The 15,334-nt window shown below is 43.0% G+C and overlaps 1 protein-coding gene across 1 annotated transcript; it reads left to right on the top strand.

Annotated features, from left to right (window-relative positions):
• Window positions 1-1,653: 1,653 nt before the first annotated feature.
• fbxo28 (F-box protein 28) lies at window positions 1,654-14,290 on the top strand. The gene is made up of 5 exons (XM_071481636.1): window positions 1,654-1,872; window positions 4,860-4,969; window positions 7,647-7,785; window positions 9,753-9,948; window positions 10,434-14,290. The coding sequence occupies exons 1-5, from the start codon at window positions 1,684-1,686 to the stop codon at window positions 10,943-10,945; spliced, it is 1,146 nt and encodes a 381-aa protein (XP_071337737.1). The 5' UTR covers window positions 1,654-1,683; the 3' UTR covers window positions 10,946-14,290.
• The last annotated feature ends 1,044 nt before the right edge of the window (window positions 14,291-15,334 follow it).

Raw genomic sequence — 15,334 nt, 5'->3', positions numbered from 1 at the left:
GGGAACTGAATGATAATGATTTATGACTCAGTTTTTTTGCTTGTCCACCGACAAGTTTATTTTTTAAATTGCAAAATGTCCCACTCGGTGCATTATGGATCATAACTAAGAATTAAGAAATACTAAGTACCCCCACCCCACCCATCAAACACAAAATTATTATTTGAGATATTCATGTTTCATTAATCCTGTAGATTTATCTAGAATTTAAATTTAGTTTCAAAGCTTTGTTCAAATCTTAAATGATCCATATCTTACAAACATTTACATTTATTTTTTTTGGCCTTAAAGTTGGCTACTCATTTAAACACACTGAATCAGCCTGTCAAATATCCACTAAATGTTAGCTTTGAATCATAGAATTTTAACTTCTCTGAAACAGCTAAAAAACTTTCACCAAAATGCCATAAAAAATGCTGAGGTCCCAACCACTGTGTGCATCATCCTTGCATATAAAGGTCAAACTAACCAGAGGGTCAGTGTTATGTTTTCCTGTAATATATAAACTCATATAGGCCCAGGTAATTGTTAATGAATGTGGATATCTGTATCAGTCTCAAAAAAATCTAATACTGGTCAGACTTTACTGTATATTGTATGTTTGCACAGTGTGTGTGTGGATGTGTGTCCCAGCTCCAAAGCCAAGAATTGGCTTCAAGTGTGATCTAAGAGACTTGTTAGAGGACCCCAGTCCTGGTGTAGCATCACCAGCACTGCACAGTAGAACTGCTTTAAGACTTTAACAGTGAGTGTGTTGTTTTATTTAGGAAAAGTCTAAAGAAAGCGAGGGGTATAAAATTAAAACATTTGGAATACTTTTGAGAGACACGTCTTGTTTCAGTGTAGCTGTTTTGGACGTGTAAAAGAGAGTGAGGAATGTATTGCTGCGGTGCTGTCTACAGAACCAACTAGAAGGTCAATCAGCAAAATGTTAAGAACTAGGTCTAAATATAGCTTCGGTTTAATTATATAAATAAATACGATTGACTTGAACAAAGGTTGAACACAGCTCTTCCTAATGAGCCATCGTGAAAAGGTGGTAGGTTCTCTGCAGATATAACTGTGAAATAAATCTGGGCTCTTTCAATAAGCCTGGTATGCAGTCGAACTGTCTGCAAGTTGTCAATAAGTGGATTTTGGTCCTGATGCTCTGCAGAAGGTCAGAGGTCAAGTAGGCCATTGGGATGGGTCATCTTCACCATGAACTGGCACAAAGACTAAAAGTGACGCTCAAAGAGGACTGTCCAAAACCTGTCCACCAAGAAGTCTGAATAATAAATAATTTATAACTATTCCATTCATTGCACCTTACAAATCCTTCATAAAAGGAAACTTAAGAAGTGTGTCAGCGCCACTCATTAAGAAGAGACCTGAGAATATGAAGCCTATTCTATTTTTCATGGTAGGCCTACACTTTAAATGCTTTAAACAGGATCTCAAAATTGTTAAATAACCTGACGTAAAAATCTCTTTATTGCATGTCTCACTTGTGCATTGCTCCCATCAGTTCGGTTCTGTTTTCTCTTGTTTTTCACAGCGTCCCTCCATCAGCAGCCGCAGCCTGCGGACCGTGTTTTCCTCCCTGGTGTAAGCATGCTCCGCCCGGCTCAGTGTCACTTGGGGAAAATGGCCCGCTAGCTTCCTTTTCAAACGTCACTTCCGCCTCCTCCTTAGCGAAGCAAGATGGCGGCCGTCGTAGAGAGAGTTGATGGATGTGTTGGGTCCTTGGACTCAGACGCGGTGTCACCGAGACAGTCCACCCCTCCACCGGACCAGCCGCACCAGAACAACCCGCTGTTAGGACTTCCCATCGTGGCCATTGAGACGATTCTCAATTTTCTGTCTTACGATGAAATCAGCCTGCTCCGCTCGGTAAGGAGAACAAAAACAAGCCAGGTATAAGGGGAACAAAGCTACTGCTAGCCCCGCGCTGCTCGTGTGTGCATACCACTTCTGTGAGGTATTGGTGGAAGGAGTGTCGGGACGGGGCTGGACTGAAAGCCCGTGTGTCATGTCTGTGCAGTGGACCAGCTGCAGCCGCGGCCCGCAGCGCTCATTGTGCTAATTAGCAGGACAGCCTAGCTGAGGAGAGGCAGCAACACACCACACCGAGCAGATTCATGTTGAGACGAGCTGTCTGAAGCAGACTCTGGGTGTGGGAGACTCATCTGCACTGCAGACGCTGCCTGCTCCTCTGGGACGTGTCTGTCGTGCGGTTGGCTGGACGTCGGTCGCTGCTGCGTTGGCACACGGACGGTGCTTTTCACCGCGGCTCCTGCAGCAGCTCATGCCCAGTTTGGAGGTTTTGACAGGTCTTCACAGAAGCTCACTCGGGCTTTGTTAAAACAGTTGTTTTCCTGATCACAGCTTTCTGTACAGCAAACCCCTCAGTCTGTGCCATTCATGTAGGCTATGTTTTGCACGGGCGGATTAAGAGCAAATTGCCCCCTGGGCATGGACAAGTAATAGGAACCCCCCACCACCACCAGCGCCTCCTCCGCATTGTTCTCGGCTGTGTGCATGTTATTGCCTGGCATTTTACAGATGATGAATGATTTTGCCTCTGCTGGACATGACAAGGGGATAGGTGTGAGCGCAGCACAAGAGGGCACACCCAGTGCTGAGGCTGCAACCACTCTGTGGCAATGGCTGTACTTCAGTTGCCATGGTGAACAATGGCTGTAGCTGCGGCTGTAGGGATGTCATGATACCAGAAATTTGGTAGTTGGTACCAATACCAATGAAATACCACAATTTTCCTTTCCAAATTTGATACCACCGCAAAAAAACCAAATCAAAACAGAGAACAGCTACACAGGCTGCTGACACATGCATGTGCACAGATCTCCATGTACAGTATTCAGTGTGCAAACATGGTGTAAAAATAATCATTTAAAATATCAGTGTTATATTTTGACAGACAGAACTAATGTTAGGAGCTGCCTCCACATTAGCCTAAACAAGCTAACATTAGCCTTTGAGACCGCTGTGTGTGGCTGTTGCAGTTCACAAACAATAACAGTCACATTTCAGGACGTGAACATGTTGAGGACATGTGACTGTAAAGTTAGTACTGAAGTTCACTCAGCTGCATTCACCTGTTGCTGCTCCCTCACTTGATGCTGCCGTTCTGTGTGTTACTGTTTACTGTGCCTGCCTCCTCCTGAGTTTGATGTAGCGTCGATGGAGTAGAACCTGTAGTGTTATTATAATTATACTGCCCTGGTCAGTCCTGAAAGAATCACATCTCCAGGACCTAGGACACTCGCAGCTAGTCACTAGTTACTAGCTCGTTATTAGCCCAGCCCATTGTAGCTCAGCTACAATCACAGTGACAATCAGAGGAACAGCAGTACCTACAGTTACATCCATGTCCATAGTAATCACAGCTACAGTTAAAGCCCGTCACATCAGCCTCATGGCAGCAAAAGTGTAACAAATCTTACCTGATACATGCTAAGCTAAGTTGTATTACAGTGCTCTTCTCCACAGTCAGTCAGTCAGTCAGCCCCCTGGTCGCAGCCAGTGGCTACAGCTGCAGCTGAAGTTTTGTCCTGAGGCTCAGTCCTGTCCTGCCACAGCAGATCCACTCTGATACTGATGCTTCCCTGACATGATACAAAAACCACAGAACATTAAAGGAACCTGTGACATAGGTTTTCACTTGATGACTTTAGTGATGATGTTTCCACCAGTGGTCAGCCAAGTGCCCTGAGTTTCCTGTGCAAACAGGTTCTATCAGGGGGTGTTTACTGTCTGCAATGTTGCAAACTTAGCACATCGTCTCCAGATTTGGAGGTTTTTTCAAACTCACTGGGTATAAACCTGGCTCATGACTGGAATGTGTATGGATCCCCACCGGGGGCTCAGAGCTACACCTTTTGTCATGGGTGGAGTGGAGGAGCGCTTCAATATACTGCGCCTCCTCTGGACTGCCTGTGTTACAGCAAACAAACTACTTTCATGTTTCATTATTACTAAAGGAGGAATAACTAAACATAAGACACACTGATCAGAGAGGGAGGGAGGAGAGAAGTCATCAGTAATGAGGCTTCGCACTAACCTATGACCAGTTCTACATATCAAACAGAGGAAGTGAGACATACAGACCTGTCTCCTCTAACTTTCTGTCTGAGTGATGATTTTATAAGTAAATATAAGTCTGGCTGAATGAATGAATGTGGGTGATTTTGTCAGATGTCGTCGAGGTTATAAGATCAGGATTTGACCCTAAGCAGTCCAGACATGTACACCAGGTTTTGACCTGGTCTTGTTTTCTGTCAAACAGTAGAACATTTCTTTACAGTTTTAATGTAGGTTCACTGAAGCCCTAGTATGCACTGTACTATAAAAAATCAATTTCACATCCTTCAACTATCAGGATCAATCAATCAACATTTATTTAGATAGCAGTTTACAACAACCAAAGGTGACCAAAGTGCTTTACAGTAAAATCAAGAGATAAATAAAATCAACAAAATAAGAACACAATATACAATAAAATCCTAAAAAGCATAAAAGGTACATAAAAGGACAGAAGTAAAAAGTGGTTTGGACAGAAAGGCCCAGTGGTTACCTGGGATACCACGTACCATGAAGGCTCAGTCCTAGCCACAGCAGCTCTGGTTCAAACCTGTGGCCCTTTGCTGCATGTCAAACAACAACAACAACAACAACCTCCTCAGAAATGTCTTGAATGAAAATATGTAAAAATGATGATACCTGCAACTAGACCTTCCTGCTGAAGAGACCCTGAAAACTGCAGCAGCCCCACAGGTTCACTGCATACAGGTTCATGTACATACTGATACAACAGAGTACCTCTTCTTCACCTGTTACCTTTTGTCTGTCTCCTCCAGGTGTGTAAGCGCATGGACATGATCTGCCAGCGTGTCCTGAATCAGGGCTTCCTGAAGGTGGAGCGGTACCACAGTCTGTGCCAGAGGCAAGTCAAAGCCCAGCTGCCCAGGTCAGTTTCACACCAGCACCAACTCTGCATCAAGAATATGTTTTCTGCTGTTCAGCTTCAGCCACACACTGAAATAACAAGATCGTGGCATCAGGCCCATGTTTCTGAGGGGACACTGAGTGGTCGGGGGTGGTACTGCAGGGGTCATGGGAGGACTTTTGAAATAAATAGGTAGATATTTTAAATGAGATGTACACTAATGTATTTGTTTCCTTATTAAAATGATTAACGTCAGTCAGCCTGAGTTCATTCTGTCATCTAATAATAAAACCTGGAACTTAGCCTACAACTTGTCAGCACTGGCAGGGCAGTGAGGGAGCATGTCAGCAGCAGAACAACAGCAGTGTCTCTACACTGGATGTACTGAGCCGCAGCACCTCTGTGAGCTCAGGCCAGACTGTACATGTTTACAGCCCGTTACAGTAAGCAGAAAAAATGCACTTGAAGTCTGAAAGGCTGATTTGGGTCGCAGGTAGGTGAGTGGAGCAAAAGCTCAAATCTGGCCTGTGCAGCATTATGATACCAAATGGACATAGAAAATGCAGAAACTTCACCAAATATTTAGACAGACCAATCACTGTCTTTAACACACAGTAAAAGACAAGTCAAAACAATGACAAAAGAAATATCATGGGAGTTGTTGTCTTCACCACCACAGCTGCCAGGTCCTGCCGTTCTGGATTCCTCCAGTGTCAGTGGGTCGAGGTTTTTACCAGGAGCTGAATTATCCACAGAGGTCTCCTCCTCTCCTTTAAAAATAAGCGACTCAATGACGCTCTGCGGTGGAAATAGGACGTCTGAGAGGAGCTGGGAACTGAGCTGTCTGATGTTTGCTCAGCTGTTTTCTCTGGTAACTTAAAAACCAGACGTGAGATGACTAAAATCCTTCATCTCGTTAAAATACATATTTGAAAATGGCTGAGGTGCATGTGCAAAGGTGATGTGACAAAATACACTGCCTGGCCAAAAAAAAAAGTCGCCACCTGGATTTAACTAAGCAAATAGGTACGAGCCTCCTATTGGATAATTACTGCATGGGCAATTATCTTTCAGCTGGCAACAAGTTATTTAACCCCAACTGGTGCAATGAGTCGCTTCTCATTTCTTAAACAACCATGTCGAAAGACACATCCCGTGGTCGTGGAAAAGATGTTAGTCTGTTTGAGAAGGGTCAAATCATTGGCATGCATCAAGCAGAGAAAACATCTAAGGAGATTGCAGAAACTACTAAAATTGGGTTAAGAACTGTCCAACGCATTATTAAAAACTGGAAGGATAGTGAGGACCCATCGTCTTCGAGGAAGATATGTGGCCAGAAAAAAATCCTGATTGATCGTGATCACTTAAACGTTTGGTGAAATCAAATCAAAGAAAAACAACAGTAGAACTCAGGGCTATGTTTAATAGTGAAAGTCAGAGCATTTCCACACGCACAATGTGAAGGGAACTCAAGGGATTGGGACTGAACAGCTGTGTAGCCTTAAGAAAACCACTAATCAGTGAGGCTAACTGGAAAAAAAGGCTTCAATTTGCTAGGGAGCATAAAGATTGGACTCTGGAGCAATGGAAGAAGGTCATGTGGTCTGATGAGTCCAGATTTACCCTGTTCCAGAGTGATGGGCGCATCAGGGTAAGAAGAGAGGCAGATGAAGTGATGCACCCATCATGCCTAGTGCCGACTGTACAAGCCTGTGGGGGCAGTGCTATGATCTGGGGTTGCTGCAGTTGGTCAGGTCTAGGTTCAGCAACAGTATGTGCTCAAAGAATGAGGCCAGCTGACTACCTGAATATACTGAATGACCAGGTTATTCCATCAATGGATTTTTTCTTCCCTGATGGCACGGGCATATTCCAAGATGACAATGCCAGGATTCATCGGGCTCAAATTGTGAAAGAGTGGTTCAGGGAGCATGAGACATCATTTTCACACATGGATTGGCCACCACAGAGTCCAGACCTTAACCCCATTGAGAATCTTTGGGATGTGCTGGAGAAGGCTTTGCGCAGCGGTCAGACTTTATCGTCATCAATACAAGATCTTGGTGAGAAATTAATGCAGCACTGGATGGAAATAAATCTGACATTGCAGAAGCTTATCGAAACAATGCCACAGCGAATGCGTGCCGTAATCAAAGCTAAAGGCTTTCCAACGAAATATTAGAGTGTGTGACCTTTTTTTTTTGGTGGCGACTTTTTTTATGGCCAGGCAGTGTATAACATGGGTCTAGACAGTTTTAGACATTTTAAAGTGGAAAAGTTACATATTATATCTTTAAGCTGCATTAAAATAGATGAAAAATAAAATAAAAATAAAACAGGATGTTTTTTTCCCCCACCAAATCTCTTGGATTTCTCCCCCACTGCTCAGTTCCCACAGTGGGGATTGTCTCATATTTCAGCACCAGACAATAACGTGTTCTGTCTTTACAAAAATTTCTCTTTGAATGGAGAGAGTACTACAGTGTAATTACAGTCTTTTACAGAGCGTTGCATTATGGGTTGTTTGTAACCTTAAGGTTGCCAAGCTAGTGAGTGTTTTCAAGTCACTGTGAACTCATTTTCACTCTTCATGAATTTACTTCCTCTGTGGCAGCAAAACATGTGAATTCATTTGGTGCATGTGTCCATTTCACTGCCCAGCAGTGCTCAAGCTCTCTTCACCCGTGTGTTTGTCCAGGCGGGAGTCGGAGAGGAGAAACCACTCACTGGCCCGTCATGCTGACATCCTGGCTGCTGTGGAAACGCGTCTCTCTCTGCTCAACATGACCTTCATGAAATACGTCGACTCCAACCTCTGCTGCTTCATCCCTGGAAAGGTTAGCTCAGCCCTCTGTGCTCCAAAACAGCAGCAGCAGTCCGCACCAGTTTTAATTCATGCTGTGATGTGATGTCTTGAGCTCTTCTCTGAATCAAGTATATGTCAGTATCTCCTGATTTTTTTTCTTTTGTCCGTTCATAACAGTTTAAGGATTTAGTTTTGAAAACAAAATAAGATTTCTTTTATTCAATCAATAAAATCTGATCTGAATTTTGTTACATTTTTGGGAAGGAATATGCTCATAGCTGTCTTATCTTAGTTATGTATTTTTGTCAAATTTAGTTAAGACATTAACTAAAGCAAAAATTGCAAAACAACAAAAGAGACAGAGTCATAAAAGCAACTGTCATGTTGAATTGAAAGTCAAAGAATAAAGATGGGATTTAAAACCAGGCCATGTAGAGGCCAGTCTAACATGCACAGGCATCTCGTCATAAAGGGCGGGAGATGAGATGAACACATGTACGACCCTTTCAGAATAACTAAGCACTTAAAGGACCTCAGAGAAGAGCCTCGGCTGGAAAAAGCTGGATTTGATGACTCGAATAATCTGTTTGTCCAATTTAAGATCATACATTCATTATCATACCTGGATTTTTACACTGGGTTATACACATGGTTCCAGGGAACACAGGCCCTTGTGAGGGGCCCAGCAGTAACCTGTGGGTCTACATATCAGTACTTCACTTTTACTTTAATTTGAGTTTAAAAGAGTTAAGGCCATCTAAGCTTTGATGTCTCTTAGACAGACCAACAATGGTTTTACAGAATTTCTATTTCAAAGGCAGCTAAATCTGAGTGTCATCTGTACAACCTTATATACCAACACAGTGCTCCAGGAGAGAGATGAGGACACTATTGTCTGCTGTGTGAAATGAAACTGCGAGATCTGAAAGCATAGTGTGTGTGTGGCTGCTGCCACTGGCTGATCTGCTGCGGAACAAAACCAGCGTGTGTGTTCACACTGGCTGCGTGTCTGCTCAGTCTTTAACTTAATTTTTTTTTTTTTTTTTTTTAAATTTAAATAAAACGTTTTTTTTCTTATAAATGCCTCTAAAACTCCACTGTCTCCATATGCAGCTGCTAAAATGGTCAAAAAAATATCTTTATATTTGTTCATGTGTATGACATGTTCAGATTCAGCCTAGACATAGAGACTATAGTATTGCTGGTATGATGTCAATATGACATCAACAGGTCTTTTCTGTCTATTTTTGCTGCAAGACGTGTGCGTCACGCATGAAAAATCGGTGAGACTCTGAACTTGTAGAATTTGCAACGCGAGAGTTGTGTGTCTCACACAGGCAGTGTGTCTGCTCTAATCTGTTGACATGAAAATGAAAACCAAGATGGCACACACACGCAACACATTCAGTGTGTCTCCGTTTAAAACCAAACTGTAACAACACAAGAATGCCGTGAATGTCTAAAACAACTGCAGTTGTATGAGTACGACTTTCTCTGAAATTGGAGATTAGTCTAAAATTGGACAGGACTGAGGTGTCCTGATTGGATCTTTTTGATCAACAGTTGCATGATTAAAATTTGCTGGTACAAGACCTGAAGCGAGACTGTTGTATTAAAGTGACATGAGTTTGACAGATTGATAAACAGACCAACAGACTTAGCAAAGACAGGTTGTGTTACGGTGAGGAAAGAGTGACTTGTCTTCCTCTCCCAGGACTGTGGTGCAGTGACATCAGCACTTCATACATTTCCTGCTGTCTCCACTGATTCTGTGCTCGCTGAACTTAACATGTTTTCAAGTGAACACTTCTTAAATTCTGCATGTTTTGACTGTGAGATAGACATGCATGTGGTGTCTCAGCCTCAAAGACCCCAGCTTTTCAGCTGCCCACGTATTTCTGAGAAAATGGCTGCAGTTCTCAGATCTGGCCAGCAGACGGCTCACTGAGATCACCAGGGATGAAAAAAAAACAATCATTGTGTGTTGTGTGTTGTCAGGTCATAGATGAGATTTATCGCGTGCTGCGCTACGTGAACTCCACTCGAGCCCCCCAGCGAGCTCATGAGGTTCTGCAGGAGCTGAGGGATATCTCCTCCATGGCCATGGAGTACTTTGATGAGAAGATTGTTCCCATCCTGAAGAAGAAGCTGCCAGGAGCCGACCTGTCCGGCCGCCTCATTGGTTCTGCACCAGGTAACGCTCATGTTTCTCCTGGATCATAGGGTTAAAAAGAACAAAAACCCAGAGCTGCTCCTGGTAGTTGTTAAGACAATGATGGCATGTGATTAAAAAAACGCAGCTCTCACAGTTTTAAATCACAATTTCATGAGAAAAAAATGATAGATGGTCAAAACTTTGAACTGTCTGCGTCTTATTTTCTTATTTTTGGTCAGAATATCTGAAAATACAAACTCGTACACTCTTTGCTTTGGTGCAACACACTTGGACATAAAAAACTGACATTGGTGTCAATACAAATAACTACAGCAGTTAAGTTCAGATAGCAATAAAGTCAGATGAGTTGTGGAAATATTTCTTCTTTTAATGACTGTTATTGGTCTATTCTAGCTACAAGTTCTACATCCATTTGGTATTATTATGCTGTTTTTTGAAGAATGCTTAATTTTATGCAGAACTAAAATTCTGAAGACCTCTGACGCTCCGTTCTTCTCCCCCAGTGGCAGGTCCATCTACCTCCCTGACCACCATGTCCCTGCTGGCCAAGAACACGCCGTCACGCTCTGAGATGACCAAGGTGCAGCAGCAGGTGAAGGTGAATGGGGCGTCCATGACAGTACTGCGGAGGGAGATGCAGGAAATTCGCGTCAAGCAGCTGGAGCAGCAGAAGCAGCTGCAGGACCAGGAGCAGAAGCTGCTGGAACAGACCCAGGTGATTGGTGAGCAGAACGCCCGCCTCGCAGAGCTGGAGCACAAGCTCCGCGAACTGATGGACAGCAGCGCTGCTGCTATGGGAGGACCCAGGCCCAGCACAGCTGTTCCCTCCACATCCAGCAGCACTGCCGTGTCTTCCACTGTTGCCAGCACGTCTGGCGCTGTGTTGGCAGGTGGCAGCGTGGCTGCAGCCTCTATACCCATAGAGCTAGAGGGCGAGGGAGGGTCATCGCTCAAACGCACCAGAAAGAGCCCAGACCTTCCACGACAGTCCAAACGGCTGCGCAGCAAGAAATAAGAGACTGAGTGTGTCATTAGGTTCAAGTTTTGTTTTTGGTTTCAGGGTCTGACTGATCACACCTTATCCACAATACCCCGACGTCACCCCCCAACCACACTCACACCCTGTACTGTCTGTCAGATGAGTCAGGAGTATCCCTGTAGGCTTTACCCCAAAATATACAAACTATTTGTGCTGTTGGATTTGACAATAGTGTTAAAGGCTCACTGCTGTCCTCAGGAAAATCCCTGAGCCCACAGCGTCATCAGGACTTTGCACATCGTTGACAGGGTCAACATTTGATTGTCACATATTGTTAAAGTCTTTTCTTATTCTTTATTTTTCCTATTATCAACAAATCCCATGAAAACACCCAAACCTACAGTGTGTCAGTCCATCTCTCAGCACTCTCTGACTTCCCTCTCCTGTCTGTGGCTCTCAGCTCTCAGCCCTTTGCTTCCTACTGAAGAAAAAAATTTCATTTTTTAAATGCTCAGTAGTTTCCCAAAACATCTGCTCACTGTAGTTTTTCTAGAAGAAACACTGCAGGAGGGAAACTATGCGTGTGTCGGGGACGAGTTGAATCCATATTTGGAGCTGTAGTGAGTATTGGGGGCAGTAGGACAGTGTGTGTGGGACTGAGCCAAAATAAACTACAGTGCGAGTGTGTTTACAGTGATGAAGGAACATGTCACCCAGTGCAACAGTGTTATGTCACTGATGCAAATGTAATAGTTTGTGGAAACAGGAGCTCCATGGCTCAGAATAATCAGATACATCAGGCTTTGGACACACACAGTGGTTGTTAGTGGGATCAATCCATCGTCACTCGTGGGATTTGACCACAAGAAGAAAAATGTAGAGTACTTCCAGATTTACAAGGCTTCTGAGTCACCTGACCCAGCGTGTAGACAGGCTACCTTTTGCAGCTAAGACTGTTTAGTGAAGGTTACATTAAAATGGCTGGACAGCTTTTTAATGTAGATGCTTTTCTAAGAGGCTCCTATTTATGAATAATTTGGGATCACCAAACAGGGATCCAGATGGTTGGTGAATTTGGTAAACAAATGTTGTTCCTGTTTCTGAGGTAAAGTATTTTACTTTGGAAATGTACACAGCTAAAAGCCTATCACAGTTCAAATACAGAGTCATGACAGTCCTTTAATGATAAGTTAAAATAATCTAACCTAATTGAGGTTGCATGTTATTGGTAATCAGTGACCTCTTTTCCATTTTCATATGGGTAGGAAGTCGAAATCCAAAAACATTTATTTAATTCACACTTGCTTCTTCCTAACTCGGCTATGTGCAATAAAAATCATCTAAAAAGTAATAAGTAATTTATGTTTCTTGCCAGTAGCTCAGTTGTTGCTCAGATCGGATCAATCTGATCAGTACTTGAATCACCATAAACAGGAAGGGAGAGAGGCAGTGTTCAGGTGGCATCAATCAAAGTGTCCTCTGTAGCCTCCTCTGCAGCCTCCTCTGCCTGGCAGGGGGCCTAACATGGAGGTGGATGTTGTTTATAAAAGGATTTCACTTCCACAGGGACGCAGCAGTTATGATGCCGTCTGAAAATCATTTCTTTAAAAGGTTTCCATCGAGAGCAGACTGTGCTGTGCCTGAAAGCACCTGATGTTCATGCTTCACTTTTACATGAGAAGTGACTACACGTGCTGAGGAGGACAGAGAAGCTGTAAAACTGCTCTCTCACAGCAAAACAGTGTTTGGCTCCTGTCCTTAAAGGATCATACCAGTGTTTAATGTGTTTCATCCTCTGTGCTACAAATAATGTACAGCAGGTGTTTCTGTTTTTGTTCTACTTCCCAGACAGCCTTTGATTTCTGTTCATTTCACTGCAGAAAACTGCATCTCATCTGTGCAGCTGTTCGTTCACATTTCTCCTCTCCATCAGAATCATAGAAACTGACCATGCAGTTGCTCAATCATGCTTCGGTTTATAATAAATAACTGTTCTTAAGACTCAAAAAAAAAAAAAAATTAACTCAAAGTCCACTTACTAGCTTGTTATAGAGCGTTCAACAACATTCCACAGTCTTCATCATTGGAAATAGTAGTTTGAAGATTGTGAGTGAAGATGTTTTGTCAAATTGTAAATAGTTTGAAAAAATCATTTTAACCCAAGGACACCTTTTCTGACACTTTCAACCACATCTCAGTCTTCATCAGCACATGATGTGACAACTAAGCAACCTCTTCAGCTGATGAAGACCTTAAGATGTTGAAAGCTCATAAGTGGACCTTGAGTTAAGAGTATTTTGTCACATTGTAATTAGTAGTTTGAAGGAAGACTGTAAGATGTGGTTGAGAGACTGAGTCATTCAGATATCATGTCCAACAAATACCTGCTGGATTCAGACACTCAGTATTCCAGGCTAATTATTTTAGGTAAATCAGTGGAAACACAGAAAAACACTTGTATGGTCCTTAGGTCAAAGTGGAAATGATGTAAATCTTTTTTTAAAAGTACACTGTGCACTGAGCTGACATTTACAGGGGCTGTTCACCCAGTTACAAATGTTCTCTCCCTCTCTGGTGCTATGCTGATAGTTGTGATTTTTCATGTCCATGTTTAATGATGTCTGTCTCAGACGCCTGCCGCTCTCCAACAGGTGTGAACGGCTCGTCTACAAGCTACTACCTGTCAGTCCCCATGCATGGGTACATGCCACCAGAGGGAAGAGAGGAAATCTGTATTTTAATTCTCATGTTGTAACACCAACATTGAAACTGAAGTTTAGACTCAGCCCATAGTCATCAGTGTGAGGGAACTAGCAGAACTTGTGACTGGCTTGCAGTGACAGTAGAGATTTGCTGGAAATCTTTTCAGTTTGTGTTGAGATGAGTTTCCCCAGCTGTTAGAAAAGCATCATCTCAGCTCCCCTGTGCAGCGGCGCTCTGTCCCTCTCCTGTACAAACCCGTCTCTTGCCTTGTGAGGCTAGGTTAGCTGTGAGCCCATATTGTGGCTGCACTTTTGTTTTCTTTGTTTGACGCTTTTCTGTTGATGACCTGAACCACTCATGGTATGAACTTTGGGGAAAGAAACTTTGGAAATGCAGTTCACATCTTGGTGAACACAAGAGTGTATTATAATGACACTGGGCAGCAAAACACAAGAAGATGTAATCTAGTGGCTTAATTTGAGACTGCGTCTCAGTTTAGAAAACTGTACTGTAATCTTCATGTACTTTAAAGTGTAGATTGTGAATTATTTCATGTATGTATACCAAGAAAACTATCTTCTGAGTTGGCCAACTTGGGGCTAACTGTATGGTTTTGTTGCACACATTACTGTTACAAATGTACAAATCAAACCTATTAAAACTCAACTTATCCACGTCTTTTTGTGTTTACACCCATTAGAAGCTTGTTTTGTATCTCACTCACTGCATGGCTTGATCTATACTGTATCAGGCCACTTAAAGGGGCTGTATCCAAGTTGTTTTTTTCGTGCATGTTGCCCCAGCCCAGCCAGAACATGTAGTCACTTGCAGATACTGAGTCACTGTAGGTTCCAGCCTGCTCTGAAGTAGTGCTGCTCAGACGGTGCATTATAACCTCTGAAGCTCTTGGTAAGTGACCGTCACAACCACCTGTTGCTGGTGGAGCTCTGAGCTGGATGCTACTGTGATACAAAACAGGCGGAATTAAAGAGGTTCACCAGAGTGTTTCCAGTTCAAGCTGTGGGGAACATGAGTGTCTGTTCCACATCTTATGGTAATCATCCAACAGCTGCTGAGACATAGAGGGTGAGCTAACTGTGTTTGAACATGTGAATACCTTTCACATCAATATCTAAGTTGTAATTATGACTTGAAACCACTGCTGAAGGCAGTTAAACTCAGAATTCATGGACAGTGAACGTACAGTATTTTTAACCCTCTCACAACCAACTCCATCACACCATCACACAGACATCTGGAGTTATCCTGTGACATGAGTGCTCATATGTTTTTAGTATAATAACCTAAACTTTCCCCAAAGACCTCAGTGCAGCAGTAGACTCTGCCAGCCTGGTACCCAATCAGATCTTACATCTGTGCACTCACAGGCTTTCAAAACGTAGTCCCAAACCTGAGCTGATGACTTCATCAGGGTTAGTTTGTCAGACCTGCCTAAAGCTCCTCCAGAGACATGCAGCTGTTTACTGAGCTGTAACTCTTCTAAATATTACTCTTCATTATGAGTAAGATTATCTTCACTTTGAAATCTGCATTAAACCTGATTTTTGAACCCTTTGGAGTTGGGACATCCAGCTGGAAATATAACAGTGTTGTCTATTTGAGACTATAGGAACTGAAGATTTGGTGATTTGGTGTTAAGTGTCCTTAATCTGCCCACTAGCTATAACTGTGCTCAGATCTTACTGGATTTTAAGCAGCTAA

Source organism: Trachinotus anak, unplaced genomic scaffold (genome assembly GCF_046630095.1).
Source record: "Trachinotus anak isolate AG129_WGS33_773 ecotype Australia unplaced genomic scaffold, CSIRO_AGI_Tana_v1 ptg000007l, whole genome shotgun sequence".
Lineage (NCBI taxonomy): Eukaryota > Metazoa > Chordata > Actinopteri > Carangiformes > Carangidae > Trachinotus > Trachinotus anak.
Note: the sequence above shows the minus strand (reverse complement) of the source record. Positions and strands in the feature narration are given on the sequence as shown.